This window comes from Copidosoma floridanum, unplaced genomic scaffold, assembly GCF_036245765.1.
Source record: "Copidosoma floridanum isolate Cflo_tuat_1 unplaced genomic scaffold, Cflo_Japanese_pri ptg000007l, whole genome shotgun sequence".
NCBI classification, from domain to species: domain Eukaryota; kingdom Metazoa; phylum Arthropoda; class Insecta; order Hymenoptera; family Encyrtidae; genus Copidosoma; species Copidosoma floridanum.
In genome coordinates, this window is record NW_028321884.1 from 8,663,781 (window position 1) to 8,681,885 (window position 18,105).

General features: G+C 40.3%; 2 protein-coding genes across 2 annotated transcripts; one reads left to right on the forward strand and one right to left on the reverse strand.

The window, feature by feature from the left end:
* The first annotated feature begins 3,664 nt into the window (after nt 1–3,664).
* Nucleotides 3,665–5,732, forward strand: LOC106647516 (pre-mRNA splicing factor CWF19L1). The gene is made up of 4 exons (XM_014363950.2): nt 3,665–4,430; nt 4,518–5,007; nt 5,089–5,226; nt 5,323–5,732. The coding sequence occupies exons 1-4, from the start codon at nt 3,817–3,819 to the stop codon at nt 5,614–5,616; spliced, it is 1,536 nt and encodes a 511-aa protein (XP_014219436.2). The 5' UTR covers nt 3,665–3,816; the 3' UTR covers nt 5,617–5,732.
* Nucleotides 5,718–7,390, reverse strand: LOC106647517 (putative methylthioribulose-1-phosphate dehydratase). The gene is made up of 6 exons (XM_014363951.2): nt 7,333–7,390; nt 7,129–7,247; nt 6,945–7,039; nt 6,424–6,692; nt 6,156–6,357; nt 5,718–6,084 (listed from the first exon to the last, which is right to left on the reverse strand). The coding sequence occupies exons 2-6, from the start codon at nt 7,156–7,158 to the stop codon at nt 5,964–5,966; spliced, it is 717 nt and encodes a 238-aa protein (XP_014219437.1). The 5' UTR covers nt 7,159–7,247; nt 7,333–7,390; the 3' UTR covers nt 5,718–5,963.
* Nucleotides 7,391–18,105: the final 10,715 nt, after the last annotated feature.

Sequence of the window (18,105 nt, forward strand, 5' to 3'; positions counted from 1 at the left end):
AATTACTTATAAACCAGCCGCAACTAATTTCATAAATACAAAATAAAAAGTTAACGTTGTTTGCACTGTTTGCGGCAAGTTTACAATTTATCTATTACCCGAAAGTGTAAATATAAGGGAGGTCGATATTGGTGTAAAACATACACTGCAAACTTGCCGCAAGTAGCACAAACAATGTTATCTTTTTTTTTTTTATTTATTCAATTAGTTGCGGCTGGTTTATAATTGATTAAATGGATCTACTACAAGTAGTAATAATCATTTGGATCAGCGCCATCTAGCGGTAGTGATTTTTTTGGCCAAAAATTGCTTCTGAAATTCTGAAAGAGAGCTTTAGGCAGCTTAGCCCTAGAGCCATTTAATCAATTATAAACCAGCCGCAACTAATTTCGTAGATACAAAATGAATAATTAACGATGTTTGTGCTACTTGCGGCAAGTTTGCAGTGTATGTTTTATACGAATATCAACCTCATATATATTTATACTTTTGGGTAATAGATGAATTGTAAACTTGACGCAAACAGTGCAAACAATGTTTACTTTTTATTTTGTATTTATCAAATTAGTTGCGGCTGGTTTATAAATGATTAAATGGCTCTAGTATAAGTATAGTAATCATCATTTGGATCAGCGCCATCTAGCGGTAGTGATTTTTTTGGCCAAAAATTGCTTCTGAAATTCTGATGGAGAGCTTTAGGCAGCTTAGCCCTAGAGCCATTTAATTACTTATAAACCAGCCGCAACTAATTTCATAAATACAAAATAAAAAGTTAACGTTGTTTGCACTGTTTGCGGCAAGTTTACAATTTATCTATTACCCGAAAGTGTAAATATAAGGGAGGTCGATATTGGTGTAAAACATACACTGCAAACTTGCCGCAAGTAGCACAAACAATGTTATCTTTTTTTTTTTTATTTATTCAATTAGTTGCGGCTGGTTTATAATTGATTAAATGGATCTACTACAAGTAGTAATAATCATTTGGATCAGCGCCATCTAGCGGTAGTGATTTTTTTGGCCAAAAATTGCTTCTGAAATTCTGAAAGAGAGCTTTAGGCAGCTTAGCCCTAGAGCCATTTAATCAATTATAAACCAGCCGCAACTAATTTCGTAGATACAAAATAAATAATTAACGATGTTTGTGCTACTTGCGGCAAGTTTGCAGTGTATGTTTTATACGAATATCAACCTCATATATATTTATACTTTTGGGTAATAGATGAATTGTAAACTTGACGCAAACAGTGCAAACAATGTTTACTTTTTATTTTGTATTTATCAAATTAGTTGCGGCTGGTTTATAAATGATTAAATGGCTCTAGTATAAGTATAGTAATCATCATTTGGATCAGCGCCATCTAGCGGTAGTGATTTTTTTGGCCAAAAATTGCTTCTGAAATTCTGATGGAGAGCTTTAGGCAGCTTAGCCCTAGAGCCATTTAATTACTTATAAACCAGCCGCAACTAATTTCATAAATACAAAATAAAAAGTTAACGTTGTTTGCACTGTTTGCGGCAAGTTTACAATTTATCTATTACCCGAAAGTGTAAATATAAGGGAGGTCGATATTGGTGTAAAACATACACTGCAAACTTGCCGCAAGTAGCACAAACAATGTTATCTTTTTTTTTTTTATTTATTCAATTAGTTGCGGCTGGTTTATAATTGATTAAATGGATCTACTACAAGTAGTAATAATCATTTGGATCAGCGCCATCTAGCGGTAGTGATTTTTTTGGCCAAAAATTGCTTCTGAAATTCTGAAAGAGAGCTTTAGGCAGCTTAGCCCTAGAGCCATTTAATCAATTATAAACCAGCCGCAACTAATTTCGTAGATACAAAATGAATAATTAACGATGTTTGTGCTACTTGCGGCAAGTTTGCAGTGTATGTTTTATACGAATATCAACCTCATATATATTTATACTTTTGGGTAATAGATGAATTGTAAACTTGACGCAAACAGTGCAAACAATGTTTACTTTTTATTTTGTATTTATCAAATTAGTTGCGGCTGGTTTATAAATGATTAAATGGCTCTAGTATAAGTATAGTAATCATCATTTGGATCAGCGCCATCTAGCGGTAGTGATTTTTTTGGCCAAAAATTGCTTCTGAAATTCTGATGGAGAGCTTTAGGCAGCTTAGCCCTAGAGCCATTTAATTACTTATAAACCAGCCGCAACTAATTTCATAAATACAAAATAAAAAGTTAACGTTGTTTGCACTGTTTGCGGCAAGTTTACAATTTATCTATTGCCCAAAAGTATAAATATATATGAGGTTGATATTTGTATAAAACATATACTGCAAACTTGCCGCAAGTAGCACAATTATCTTTAACTATTTATTTTGTATCTACGAAATTAGTTGCGGCTGGTTTATAATTGATTAAATGGCTCTACTATAAGTAGTTATAATCATTAGGATCAGCGCCATCTAGCGGTCGTGATTTTTTTGGCCAAAAATTGCTTCTGAAATTCTGAAGGAGAGCTTTAGGCAGCTTAGCCCTAGAGCCATTTAGTCACTTATAAACCAGCCGCAACTCTTGAAATAGATACAAAATAAATAATTAACGATGTTTGTGCTACTTGCGGCAAGTTTGCAGTGTATGTTTCGTACGAATATTGACCTCCTATATATTTATACTTTCGAGTAATAGATAAATTGTAAACTTGCCGCAAACAGCACAGAAAATGTTGAATTTTCATTTTGTATCTGTCAAATAAGTTGCGGCTGGTTTATAATTGACAACATGGCTCTAGGGCCTAAAATATCTAAAGCTTTCCTTCAGAATTTTAGGGCCACTTTTTAGTTTAGAAATCTGAAACGCTAAAACCAGCCGCAACTAGTTGTGTAGATAGAAAATAAAAAGTTGACATTGGCTGTGCTGTTTACGGCAAGCTTACAAATAATCTTTTGCCTGAAAATCGACCTCCTATAAGAATATTCATACTTTTGTATGAATAATAATTTATCAATTACATTGTAAAATTACGTGTGAAATGAAGAGTTAAAAGTAAAGTTTGAAATTATGTCATTGTTTACTGTCATTGAACATTTCGCATGTGTGCAATAAATTGATACAGGATTATACAGATACCTATTATTTTGCTGGGTGAGAAAGACGGATATTTGGTTTTGTTAGCATATTCCAGCGGTAATAATGCATATTTGGAATCTATGTTATATATTTATACAGCTTAAAATGTTTAAATATTAATCATGTGTGCCTATATTTACCAACTTATTTGTATAAATTGAACTTTATACAAAAACTCATGATACAATCATTGATTGTCTCAATCATTATTCTAAACGTTAGTGAAAAAGGCGGTTAAGGACGTATACTTAGTAGTATGGGTGTATTCCGCAAATGCTGCCAGCAGTTAAGTTACGTAGGTCGTGGTAACGCCGCATGGTCGGGTAGCGCTAGCGTCAACCTGTACTAACTGTCGGTGGGTTCCGCATGTCAACAAACTTTGATATTTTTTACTGTTTTCGCTCCTATGCCATCTGATATTTCGGAGTTTGTTGACATGCGGAACCCACCGACAGTTAGTACAGGTTGACGCTAGCGCTGCCCGACCATGCGGCGTTACCACGACCTACGTAACTTAACTGCTGGCAGCATTTGCGGAATACACCCAGTGTCTGATGATGTCCGAGAGTCCGAGTCCGAGTGTATAAATATCAGTTATTTACACGCGCGCGTTTGATTCTACTGAATACTAATTAATTATTGACTTCTATTGAAAAAGTTAGTGTAAATCGTAACCTTTAAGGATTAAATAATAAATTTTAACGGAAAAATGACAGAAAAACAGCGCGTGCTTCTTTGCGGGGACGTCGAAGGGCGTTTCAAGTTACTTTTCAACAAAGTGGACGCCATCAACAAGAAAAGCGGACCATTCGACTTTCTTTTTTGCGTTGGAAACTTTTTCGGCAAAAACAATGCCGACCTGGAGCCATTCAAAGCCGGGACCAAGACGATATCTGTTCCCACGTACATAATGGGCCCAAACGACGACGAGGGTCTCGTACATTACACGGATCCCACTGGTGGGGAAATATGCACGAACCTCACGTACCTGGGCAAACATGGATTGTACACAGCTAGTTCTGGACTAAAAATTGCTTATCTCAGTGGAGTCGAAAAAGGCAAGGACGTTGCCAAAGAGTGCTCGTTCGATCACAAAGACGTCACGGCTTTGAGGAACTCGTGCCTCAAAGGTTGTCCTAGTTTTCGTGGAGTTGATGTGTTGTTGACATCGCAGTGGCCAGAAGGTATCTCAAATTTGGACGAGCAAAAGCCGGATTTTGAATACCAAGGTTCGAGGTTGATATCGTGGCTAGCAACGCACATCAAGCCCAGGTATCACGTTTGTGGATTAGAGAATGTTCATTATGAAAGGTCGCCTTACAGGTACAAGGATTTGTTTCAACCATGTTTTTGAATAATTCATACATTTCAAAGTACTTATTGATTGATAAAACTCATTTTCATTTGCAGAAATCAACATGAAAGTCAAGATGGTATAAACATTGCTACTAGATTTATAGCACTTGCAAAAGTAGCTAATCCTGAGAAGAAGAAGTGGCTCTATGCCTTAAATTTGACGCCACTGGATAAGACAAAAATTACCGAACTGATGATGAAGACAACCGACGAAACACCTAGTCCATATCCACAGTCAATGTTACAGAATAATCCAAAGAAGAAAACAGAAGAGCAAAATCAGTATTTTTATGATTTGGAATCGAAAAGTGACAAGAAGAAAGTCAAAAGAGCCAAAATGGAATTTGATCAAAGCAAATGTTGGTTCTGCCTTTCAAGTCAAGATTGTGCTAAGCATCTCGTCATTTCTACTGGGAAAGATATTTATTTGGCATTAGCGAAAGGTGGAATTGTTGATGATCACTTTTTGATTTTGCCTGTGACACATTATCAAAGTATATCAATCTTACCAGATAACGTAAAAGAAGAGTTGAGGTTGTACAAGGTAAAGTATTATGAGAATGACTTTCTTAATGATGTACTTGAATGAAATTCGTGAAACTAAATTTATATCTTTTGTTTTCAGGAGGCAATTAAACTGTATTGCGCACTTAATGACAGAGTACCAGTTTTTTTTGAGAGGAATTTCAAGACTTCTCATTGCCAACTACAAGCAGTTCCTATTCACAAAAACCAAGCTCCAGCTTTAAAAGAAACGTTTCAGGTGATGGCAGTAAAAATTCTTTTTATGAAAAGCTACGCTTCTTAATTGTTTTTTTTTTTTTTTTTTTTTTTTTAATTATACATTTTCACTTTTCAGGAAATTGCTGGAGTGTATCACATAGCGATGAAAGAATTGAATGAAGATCTCAAAGAAGTGGCACCTCCTGGGGCACCATATTTTTTGGTAGAGTTCCCAAACGGAGAACAACTATTTTACAAAATAAAAAAAGATTTTCCCTTACAATTTGGCAGGGAAGTTCTTTGTTCCGATAGAATATTGGATGTTCCTGATAGATTTGATTGGAAAGACTGTCAACTTAGTAGAGAAAAGGAGTACATGTTGGCCGAAAATATCAAAGCTAAATTTCGACCGTTTGATGTAAAGCTGTAAAAATTTACTTTCTTTACCTTCAGTATTTTTTAATTGAAAAATACATTTTGTATTTTTTCACATGTAAAATACGATTCTCAAACAGAACTTGTACATAAGAAAGTGTTTATATTGTAAATAAAAATGGCTTTTTAATCATTGATGTTTTATTTAAATGTCCTTATAACATTTTATTCATGATTGCGACACTATTGTTAAAAATTAATCAACCTTAAGTAATAACGTGTATATATATGAGCATTTGTACAAACTGTAAAAAAATGTAAATTTTTTTTTCATAGAGTAAAAATAATATATAAAATTGACATTTTTGAGTAGCACTTTTTTTTTGTACATGGTTAAAAATTTTAGACCTGTGTGCTTTTTAATTGATACTTGAGCTCGTGTTGCTCGGGAGTCATGAGTGGATCCAAACCGTTAGTCTTCATTTGCACAGCAATGTCGAATAGATAGTCATAGCACTCAGTCCTAAAAGATCAGAGAAATGGATGATGTATGCTATTAATATAACTGGTAACGTTACACAATTGAGTACCAACATTGTCTTTGCTTGTTGCCACGTATCTCCCCAAACGTAAACTCCATGTCTTCGTACAAGAACTGCACAGGTTTCTGGATACTCTTCGATGACCTGTGCCATGTGATCTTTCAAATCTTCTTCAAAAGGTGTATTTTCAATGATGGGAACCACCAGTTCTTCGTCATATCTCAATGCTCTGTTTAATTTTTGGTTGCGAATTCCTGAAATGTACATTGACGAAGTATGTGTAACAAATTATTATATGTCAAAAGAAAAAATCAATGTACCCTTGATCATCTCAAGATGGGTGCAACGAAATTCTGTTCCTGGCCAAAGTAGAGTCACCATCACAGCAAACTTGGAGTGGGTGTGAATGACAGCTCCAGCATTCCTGGCAGTGTAGGCACACATGAAGAGCGGCGTGCACTGTGATTTTTTCAAATTCTTCTCCAGAGGTGGCATTTCCAAGTCGTTTCCTTTGATGTCTTGGACGAACATTTCATCCGACACAATTCGTTCCTTTTGCACTCCAGATGGGGCAATGTATATTTTGTCCCTGGAAAAATGTCAATTTACCACAGTAACATTTTCCAATTCACATGCCCAAATAAAATTAAAAGTGCCAATAAAACCATAGTGCGGGAAACAGATATTTATCATCTGAATGTGTTTACGTTGCAAATGTTTTCGATTTTTTTTTCTGAGCGATATACCTAAGTGGCTGTCATATTTTAAAACAGGAATAAACATATAAAAATGTAAAAAACAAAAAGAGAAAAAAAAAAAAAAAAAAAAAACAAGTTCTTACTCGTGTTTAATGGATATCCCACCTCCTGTTCCAGTGACCCATCCAAGATGATAAAACTGCCTGCAAAGTTCGGGGATGAGATTTTTCGGGTGCTCCTGGAAAAGGGAAAAGAAAAAAAAAAATAATTAAATAATACACGAGTCAGATGCACATTATGCGAGAATAAAAAAAATGCAATGCCCACCTTATCGTATTTTCCGTCCTTATGTTCCATTTCGGCGTTTGTAAAGCTCGAAAGCTCAACCAACGGTGCGGCTTTCAGTGTATGGCAATAAGAATGGAAGTTATTTGTTCGTTGTACACCTGTCGATGACGACAAATGAGATAATATTTATATAAAGTACGACGATCGAAAAATACTTGTGTATACAAGCTGCAGGAAAGTTACAATAAGAGCGAAATATCGCGAGTAGAGGCTCGATGTGAGATTATATATTACTGTGCAGGTACTGTCCGTGAAATATTATCTTTGGAGCTTTTATACCTATACTCTCTCTATCCCTCTTTTCGTGCGGTGTGCATTTACTTATCAGAGAGTATTTATATATATATATACATCGCAGTCGGGTGCGGCTGATAGCGAAACCGGTGTATTATACTTTTATTAGTGATTGCCATGGGATTATTTGTTTCCTTGGTTTTTGTTAATTATAGGTACTACTAATTTACTATTTATTCTAGAATGCTTTTTTGTATGAATTTTTTTTTCTACTAATTTTCGAGTAGTGAGTCATATGTGTGCACACCCACACGCATGACCAAAGTGATCAATAAATCGGTAAAAGTGCAGACAAAATATGTGATATTTATTAATTACGTTGATTAATTTCATAGCGGACGATCGGTACGGAAGCTAATTTTTCCGAAAGCTATTATTCCTGGTGATGATGTCGCATGAACTTTGGCATTTCCTGCCTGACCCTCGGACAGTCTCTCTCGCAAGTAAATGGCTGATTCGCATCGGTTCTGTCAAGATGTCGCGATCACCGTCATCGTTACTACCGAACTGAAGACTTTTATCCAACATTTCATGCAATTTTACCACAAAAATCAATGTTTATCGTGTATTCCATTTTGGCAGTACAGTTGGCTTTGTCAACAAGTGTTGAAAAAAAAAAAAAAAAAAACCCACAACATAATAAATAAACTTCAACGTATTTATGAAAAACCAATACGTTTAAATAAGCTTATTGAGACTTTCAGTGCCATAAATGCCACAGAGCAACCGTCTATACTAATAATTACAAATTACCAAAATGTATTCGAAAATCTAAACTTTTTGTGTCTTCCGGAGAATAAATAATAATAGTAAAAATAAAAATATTTTGAAAGAATAACGTTTAAGAATAAATGTTTATCGATGAGACGTCAGGTGAACGTATGACATCAATCAAAACTAATTTTCCTTAAAAGTCAATTAAAAAAAGGTCGAATCCGATCCAATTAAACTTTACTCGGTACAAATTCAATGCCTCGACCAAAGATCCCACTTAAAAAAAAAAAAAAAAAAAAAAAAAAAATTAAAGCTATTCTCTTTCTATATTCATATAAATCACGTAAATGTAAGCGCCAGAGTCGGCCAATAGGAATTATGTCACAATGGAGTTCCGCAAAGCTCGTCCTTCGCAAGCTACTCTCGACTGCAGCTAACGTAATTTTCACTCGGCCGACTGCAACACCCCCACGAAGTTGGTTGTTCCTCCGTGAGTCTGTACACACATATACATGTACACCCCCTCCCCCGTCCAACTGAGTAAGAGTATAACAAGGTACAAAATAATCTCCAAACAGTCCATTTCCGTCTCTGTTGGGGCAAACAGTTGGGCCGTGCTTTTTTCCTTTTTCCCTTTTATGCGCCCATATAGTTACACCGACGCCTCTTCTTCACTGTTGTACCACATTTTGCACCAGTGCACAGATCAAACATATATAGGAAAAAGCTCCACATCGCAAGCTTCTTCTTTCGTCTCGCTCGAGCGCCTTTCGTTCCCCGATACACCCCCGCCCGTTCTCTTTTTCCGCACCGATGGATTTTTTTTTCTTTTCTCCTCTTTGTCGGCTAATCACTCGTCACCCGATACCCTTTTGTCTTCCACTCTACATCGTACAGTCACGAATAATTATTTTTTCCCTCTTTCTCATAATAACAATATAATATACGCGGGTTGAGAATAATTTCACCCCCCACCCAGCCCCTGGGAAAACCTTCGAGGCTCGAGGGGGTGGTTTATTTTTTTCCAAATATTTAGTCCATCTGCAGTCGTGCGGTTTATTACAGCTATTACGAGAGGTATAATGAGTTTTGGGTGAGGATATACACCGGAACAGAGTCTGTTGTTACAGGGGCTCATTAGTGGACCGACCCGATACGAAGGTAGAATTAGAATTAGTATCCTTTTTTTTTTTTTTTTGTTCCAAACCTTGGGATATTTCAACCATGCGCTTATAAAAATTCCCTACCCCCCCCCCTTCGCTCGAGTCGGACACTTTGGCTTGATCGCATTTTACGAAACGGAAAATTGGCCGTCGTTTCGTGTAATGAACCATCAGACGCATCAGGGAATTTTTGAAATTCCCCTCCTGTTATTGAATAATCCTCCGGAAACCTCGAGGCGGGGCAACTTTGGGCGGATGGACGTAGTAGTAAATACCTTATATACGAGGGTGAGAAGTGAGATTTCACCGGCTTACAGATATATATAAAGTGGGCCTCGCACAAAGGTAATACGCGTTCTTATCTTTGGCAAAGCCCCTTTCGCGCGCAGTGATTCAGCGAGGAAAGTACCTATACCACCGGCTATCTCATCTTGCTGCGTTAATTCGCCATTTGGTGTTTACTCGGCGAAAATTCAATTTGACGCTGATGAAAAAGAAAAAAAAAAAAAAAAAAAAAAGGGAAGAAAGAAAAAACATACTCCCACTCGCGAGCCGAAAATCAAATACCTTCTCGAAACTTTGCGCCCCCCCCCCCCACGCCCCGTGACGCGCCCACTCGGTTTTCGCATCGTCTAGTATAGCCTCCCTTTGATTCGCGTTCGAAAACGAGTAATAAAATCTTTTTTTTTTTTTCTAAAAATCGGTACAGGTACGCAAGTGACGCCGTGCCATCGCAACGCAGTTGCAGCAGGAAAAACCTGTGCAGTCACGCGTACGTATATAACCCCAGCCCCTTTTGTGCTTGTGCATATGCGTTTTATATCCCTCGATCCTCGAATGTTGATTTTTCACGTTTCCAGGAAACCTCAAAGTGCACACACTCGAACTTCCTAGAACTTATAATATATACATATATTATTCGTGAAAACCACGTTTTTCCCGCCATTGAGCGTATAATCTTTCGTTCATACCGCTCATCAATGAAAAATTCAAGCAAAGAGCGTGCAATATACATATGTATATATACACAGCCAGGCCACCTCATTAATTTCAAGACCATCGGGTGAGTGCGCCCATGATATATATAACACACGCTACTGCGACTCGCCGCAAATTTTTCACTCGTGAACGAAAAAGGGTTGCCCGGCCAGGTGTGTTATACTCGCGCTCACCGTGAATGTATGTACACGAGACGTACACCGTAGTTGCAAGTAGGTATATGCAGATATACACACATATATAACAACAGTGCATTCATCCACAGGGGGGAGAAGAAAAGCCGACTGCTGCGAGAGGGGGGGGGTCCACTCCAGAGTCTGGCCGGCACTTAAGAAAGAAAACCGAGATAAGGGGTGGCCGGGAAGGGAAAATTGTCGGGGGTTAAGGTGCAAGTATACACCGGCACCGAAAGCTATATTATACAAAGATGCGTACAGCAGGATGTAAGTACCGTCCCTGAGGAAAAAAAAAAAAAAATATATATATATATTGTTTGCGCACACCTCGATTGCACTTGATTTTTGTTTCTTTTATTATTCCTCTCAAACTCGTAGGTAATATTACGTTATATTACGTTCACCATATTTGTTATCATTACACGCGCAGGGCAGGAGAGAGCTTAGGCAATGGGCAATATAAAAAAAAAGAGCCACCTTTTATCGCGAAAAGCTTTTATTTTACCCACACACCCGCGCAAGCCCCATTATAGATGGCCATGTTCCAGCAGTTAATTGGATTCTTTCTCCCTTTTGGCTCCCCCCGATGGAGTTATTGCATTAATTTGCATGCGCATTAGAGCCGCTCGTTATCCATACACCTGGAGAGCTGGGAAAAAAGAGGGAGGGCTCGTTGTTGGGAAAAATTGCCGCACATTGGTTCAATCGGAAAGCGCCTAAGCATCGCGCAGCACGCACGAGGGCACATTGCCTTTTTTTTTTTTTTTTTTTTTTTTTTTAATAAACGCTCTCTCGTTTGCCTCTGATGCCCGCGCGCTCTGGCCCTCCAATTATTATAACAATCCGCGTGAAAAAAAAAAACCATCCCCAACGTTATTATACAGCCGCAAGCTCCCGCGTATGGATTTACAGTATGTACATCTCTACGCCGTCCAGGTCCCATGTATATATGTATAGAGCTTGGGTGCAAGTCAGCAGCCCGTGAGAGAAAGAAAGAAAGGAAGAAAAAAAAAAAAAAAAAAAATCTCGCCTTGGTGTAGCTGTGCGGTGTAAGTGTACAGGAGCGTAGGAAAAATCAAGCTAGCCTTCGCCCACCGGGGATGAAAAAGAGAGCGCCAACACCCCCTCTACACGAGCAAGTTCCGAGAAGGCGTAAAAAAAAAAAAAAAGGAAAAAGCTGTATATGTATGTATGTGTGTGTGTGTGTGAGGGAGGGAGAGAAAAGCTCAAGGGACGACTCTGCGACGGCGGTGGCGTATACATGTATATTGTGCATGGTATACGCGTGGACCCTTGTAGAGGCAAGACAGTGAGAGAGAGAGAGAGAGAGTCCCGTCTCGCGTGGCGGGGGCTAAAATCGATCGCGGGAGCTTTCGAGGGACGCGAGAAATACGAGAGGCTGGTCGCGCGAGCGGGAGGACCAGCCATCGCAGCATCCGTGTGTACGATATTGTGGAAGCTTGCGCGCGCGCTCGAGGGAGAGAGGGATGGAAACACGGCGGCACCAACACCCAAAAAGCTCACGCAAGCTCCCGAGGCAGTAGTGGCCGAGAGTGTCTCCCAGCTACCGGGTGCTCAAACATATAAACCCACACACCTACGACACGCGCGTCTATAACGTATTACCATATCATCTCTCGGTAGCGGGGCGAGTTGGTCACTCGTACTACGCCTACACCGTGGAGTACACGATACGTCCGATGGTTTAATTATTTTTTAAATTCCGCGTGTACGAGGTGTGTTGCCTATATACTAGTAGCTGTTTGTGCTAATAGCATTTAATGGTACAATGTGCGCTTTGGGGTAATGAAATTCAAAGCGAGGTGCAAGCAAGACGAGTGACGCTGCATCGGACAATTTTCGCTCTACAAAAGGGAGGAAAAGCTCGTCCTGCGTGCGTGGACAAACATTATAATATACACGCATACGATACATGCGGGCAGTACTGCTGGTGTACCCCACTGCGGAGCTTTATGTAATAACACGAAGGAAAATTGGAGTCTGGCTGGAGGGTGTGGGGGTACGAGCGTATACAATATTTACATAAATCTTTATTACTTTCCACCCCACCCCCCCACTCCCGGTTGTCCGGTGGTGTGGCCGTTTCGTTGGACAATAATTCGACGGTGTGCCGTCATGTGAGCGGAAGAAGAGGACGAGCCGTCGTTGGCTCGAGGGGGGAAGTCCCCCCCTCTCCTGTTTTGTTCATCCTCTCGCTCCTCCGAAACGGGAGGTCCACTCGAAGATGTACACCTGAAGGTTCGTATGTATACGCACCTTATGCGCACGTGTACTCCACGCAATTGTGTATTATATTATTTTCCATTTTTGATACCTCAACGAGTGATAAGGTTGTCCTTTTTTATTTTATTTTTTTCAATTTTAACGCGAGCGTCAAAAATCAGCTCAAAGTTGATTCATCAGGCGCGCTTTCGTCTGGGACAGTAAAGAGAGAGTTTTCGACGCACTGGCTTGTACACAAAGTTTTAACAACGTTACTACGCGCGATAACGTGTATATGCATCGGATTGAGTTTTTTCGCAGTTTGTAACTTTTCGCTTGTTGTAACATATGGGCCAAGGGGTAAGGCAATAACAAATATGCCCACGCTTGTGTCATGGGACTCCGGGGGAGGTGTAACTTTTAATTGATGGTACCATTAAATAAGGTAATAATAATACCTATACCTATACCCTGCATGTGCACTCTGTTGTGGATCGGGGTGAGCGACAATATCAATATACATCGGGCTTTTTTTTTTTTTTTCGTTTGACACCCATGATGTGGCCTGTACCCTATGCAGATGTGACACAATTAAAAACTTGTTGATCAAGTGAGAATAACGACATGGAGAATCACAGCTGGTTTAACTGTAAAACGCGCCAAACGTGCCCCTCGGAGCGATAAAAACTTGTGACTCGTAAAACCATATGTCACGTATAGGCAAATGAATCTAAAATTGATCTTCCTTCCGCCCACGTGGTGCGTCAAGTACAATGCGTACGTATATTATGTACAGTTATTGCGTTATGCGCCGGAAACACTTTGTCGGACCATCAATTCCACTCGAGCCCCTCTGGAGCCTCTGAACATACTGATAACGTCACAAATGCGTAACGGCAACTATAGTGGATTCGCCACAGTAATAACCAACCGAGAGCGTAACAAAATATATGGAGTGTATGAAAAAAAAAAAGTACAACCCCCCCCTCCCTCCCTCCCTTTGTTATTTGCGAAAAGATGAAACTAAAGAAACTCGATTAGAGAGAAGAGAAAAAAAGAGCACAGTGGCAGCGGCCAAAAGTCAATCAAACTCGCGCGCGGGAGCGAAAAGTCAAGAATATACGCTGTTACGATGCTGTTGGCGCCGGCACAAAAGAAACACCGCATCGCGAGCTAAACTTTTTCAACGCGACAGCCGTGGTAGTAGTGGTGGACGGTACATTGTACATGCATTGGTCGTCGTTTCAACGTTAATCCATCAGTTACGGAGTATAGCGACAAAGTGGACTATTACGTGGGTGTACCCGATAATTTTACAGGAAAAAAACACGGGCGTCCAATTAACCAAACGCCGAGAGTGGAGCCCCCTAATGACCGGGAGCTTATCAAAGTCGGCCCCTTCTGCCCCCCCCCCCCCCCGTGTCCGAGAGAAAAGGGACGATCTCATCCCCGGCGCTCTTTCTTTCTCCTTTTTAAGTCTCGTGTTGCACCTCCTGCTGCGGAGACATTACCCCCCCCCTTCCGCGAGGTATATCCTCGTTACCTCGTAATGATCAACAAAGTGTGCAATATTATTAGTTATATACATATAGAGGGGGTTCCATCGAGACAACACACTTAATTACGGAAACGAGCAATCATTATTTCCGAGACTCCGTATGATGTACGCATCGTGCACTAGTCGCGTGTGTTTATCGCGAGATGTCAACGCCCACGCCCCACATACGCTCCGCAATCGCGGCTATTTTCTCCCACCGCCTCTGCACGAAGGTACACATGTGTGGGTGGTACACTGTTTCCCGGTCCGCATGTGCGGTATGTACATGCAGCGCTTTTGCCACCCCCCGAAAATTTCCAGCTGTATGCAGCACCGTTTGATATTGGCCCGGTCTAAAATGGGGGAGATGGAGCAAAAAAAAAGTGCAAACGACGACGGAAGGATCAGTGGGGCGTGGGTGGACTTTGAAAGCTCGATGCGGTCGGGATATCGGGTGTTGGACGTGGGGGGAAAATCTGTCCGTTTGCACACACGTACATCCACATCCTCACACTTGTACGAGCATCGGGTGATAAATTATGTACAGTCCTTGCACGTGTATAGGTATATACACACGCTGGAAATGAAGGTATGGTAATTGGCTGGTTAATAATAATCGATGGTTATTTCAAAGCCCCCAGATCCCAACCGAATTTTCACGCCCCTTCGGCTCTCCCCGCGCGGTAATTCAATCGGGGATAATTGGCCTTTAGGGGCGACGATGGCTTGATTTTTCCCCACACGCATGCTTTCGCCTCTGTCATCCTCGAGAAAAAATCACTTATCCGGTAGATTTCAGCTTTACGGTTTTGGGGCCAAGGGGGATGATATAGTTGCACCGCAAACATGTGACTTTGTAGAATGAGCTTTGGTGCATGGTGCTCACGATGAAATATTACGTGTACCTATTCGAGAACGGAACACCGTGGCCGTGATGTGCCTTACAGTCGTAATGCGTGTGTTATGAATTGTTATGGTTATCGATGATATTTGTTGTTTAACTGTTAAGGTTGTAGTTATACACATGTAAACGAATATAACATTTTTCTTTACTGATATTTAGTTACTTTTTCCTTTTTTTTTTTTTATAAAAAATAAAACATACAAGCGTGAAGTGAATCTCTAAGAAGAGATGCAAAAAAAATTGTTTTCTTTTGTTTATTTTTCTTTCTACGGGCATGTGTGATTGACACAATGTTTAGAAACTACTTATTTTGTAAGTCATGTTTATTTTCGCGTGGAATATAATCCTCGTGATCTAAAAGGCAAAGTATTTTTTTTTTTTTTTTTTTTTTGTCTTTCTTCCCTTGACTTTTGTACCAATCTAAGTACTGGTCCAAACTCAAGATCGTCACAGTTGTGCCCCATATTCTACCAAGTAATTGTAACACGTCCTTGAGTGGATTTTAGGTATACATTTACGCACAACGCATTAAACCAGTTCGATAATCACCCGTAATTTTGCACTCGAGCGCACAAATTCGAAGCGAGAAAGTGGGCCACGCGTACACACACCCATTCGAGTGCCAAGTGCACCTATACCTACCCATACACAGAAAGTAATGTACTTACACCAATCCGTTTTCCCTCGAGATTTTTCGCTTGCATAGCTCCAAAGTATACGCAGTGTTTACACTGGCGATATATCAGTTCTTTATTCATTTTCCTTCGGTTGAGAAGAACCAACCATTCATTTTCACCCATCGCTCCGGTCGAGCTGGTTATAATTTATGGATCCAACTCTCGTTACTTTTATACCGATAATGCAATATTGACCAAAAAAAAAAGGAGTCGGATCGATCGCGACCGAGAGCTTTTTTTATCGGGCCGGAGCGAAGCATTGATTGATGAGCAGCTTCCTCCCCGGTCCTAAAAGCCATCTCCTTGTACAAAATTATTCAATAAGTTTTTGTTTTTGTTTTTTTTTTTTTTTTCAATAAACAAAAAGTGCCACGTGTGTATATAGAACCGCGTCGAAAAATACACACCCATCAACGCCAACGCTCGATGGCCATCACCAACGAGTGTCACACCATCCTATGCGAGAGAAAAATCGGTCCATCATCCTCGTCGATTCAATTTGGCTCGCAGAGAGAGAGAGAGGGAGAGAGCAGGTGCAGTCGTCGCGTTTGATGGAGCATAAGCGACGAGGTATCGGGGGAAAAGCGGCGATTGTTATTTCCGGGATTATATACCGGCGTGGTGTATAACGGCCTCGATTCGCCCCGCCTGGAAATGAGGGAATATCGGAGGAACGGTTGCGCCATTTCCTACGACGCAATGTCCTTTGCATCCCCCTCCGGCAGATATCACCCCTATAAGTACGTACGGTGCCTCTTTTACCTCCCTTTCTTTTTGTTTTTTTTTGTTTTTGCTTCATGCCTCGCAAAGGAGGAAATCAAATTAATTAATTACCATGATCAGGCATGTATAAGCAGCAGATGCAAATTGACGCAGAGTAGAGTCGGAAAACGGATATACTAGGCGAAGGAAGGCCGGGGGTTTGGAAAATTTCGTTTGATTTATCGTGCCCCAAGGCTGTTTTTTTTTTCCATTCTCCCTTTTCGTTTTGTTTGATCTCTCTCTCTCTCTCTCTCTCTGTTTGCCCCTTTCCCTAATATTGTGACGTACTCACAGGTATATATATATGTATACGTTACCGATTTATATGCATACACACCTACACGCTTATATAAGGTGGAGCGATCGAGAGATTGATTTCGCGGGGGAGACGAGGGTAATAAAAGCGACGATTCCTCGAGGCCGGAGAATCGATTGCACCCGGCACACATGCATATATGTATATCCATGATAGGTATATATGTAGGATGTACAATATTTTTTATTCCCGAAAATATGATGGTACATGGGGGCGTTTGGGTGGAAATTTCGCGGATTCACGGGGCTCTTTGATGTATAAAAGAAACATCAAGGAATTTCCTTCGCTCGTGGATTCAATGGACCTCATCTCGGCCTCTTTTTTTTTTTTCTCCCTTTTTCTTTTATTCCCCGCATATATGTATATACGCACCGCTAGCAAACGTAACACTGAATTTTCAAAACAACCATCGTCCGATCCTATGGTTGTTCATTTTGCCCCCGAGACGTGAAATATCAACTCTTCACGCTCACGCAGCTCCGCATAAATCACTCGGATAACGGACAAGTCCGCACAATAGCCGCGTTGGTATTCGAAAAAAAAAAAAAAAAAAAAAAAAAAAAGAAATAAAATAAAAAAGATCCGAATAAAAAGTAATAAAACCAAGACAGAGAGAAAGACCGGCTGCGGATTATTCTCCCCGGCTGGTTGTGGCAAATTGCGCGCAGAGGCTATATGTATACATACATATACCTATACACCGTGTGCCGGTACAATGGAGTCACTTTTCCGGAAATTCCATTAAATTTCCGAAGATGTAGTAGGTATACATGTACACAGCCACCTGTATACTTACGGAGCTTGATGCATCGTGCCACGAGATAACCCCTGCGAGCCGATGGCTATACGATGACACATTCATCACACGCGTGTAGGTACATCATTTATATACGAAACACCTCTACAGTACATAGTACAGGTATCGTATAAAAAACAACACACGAATTGGTAAAAGTTCCGCTTCATTGGTATAAAAGTACGACACAATGCGCGTGAATATCGTATACGCGGTATAATTATATAGGCTGGCCTATGATGTTAGGGTATACACGCGCAGCATCGCAGCTATTGTCGGAGAGAGTGGAGCTTGCCTGCTGAAAATCGATAAGCGGGAAAATCACATGTGTCGCGTTTACCACCCTCCCGTGTGTGTATACGTATATATAGATACGCGAGTGGCCGGGAGATACA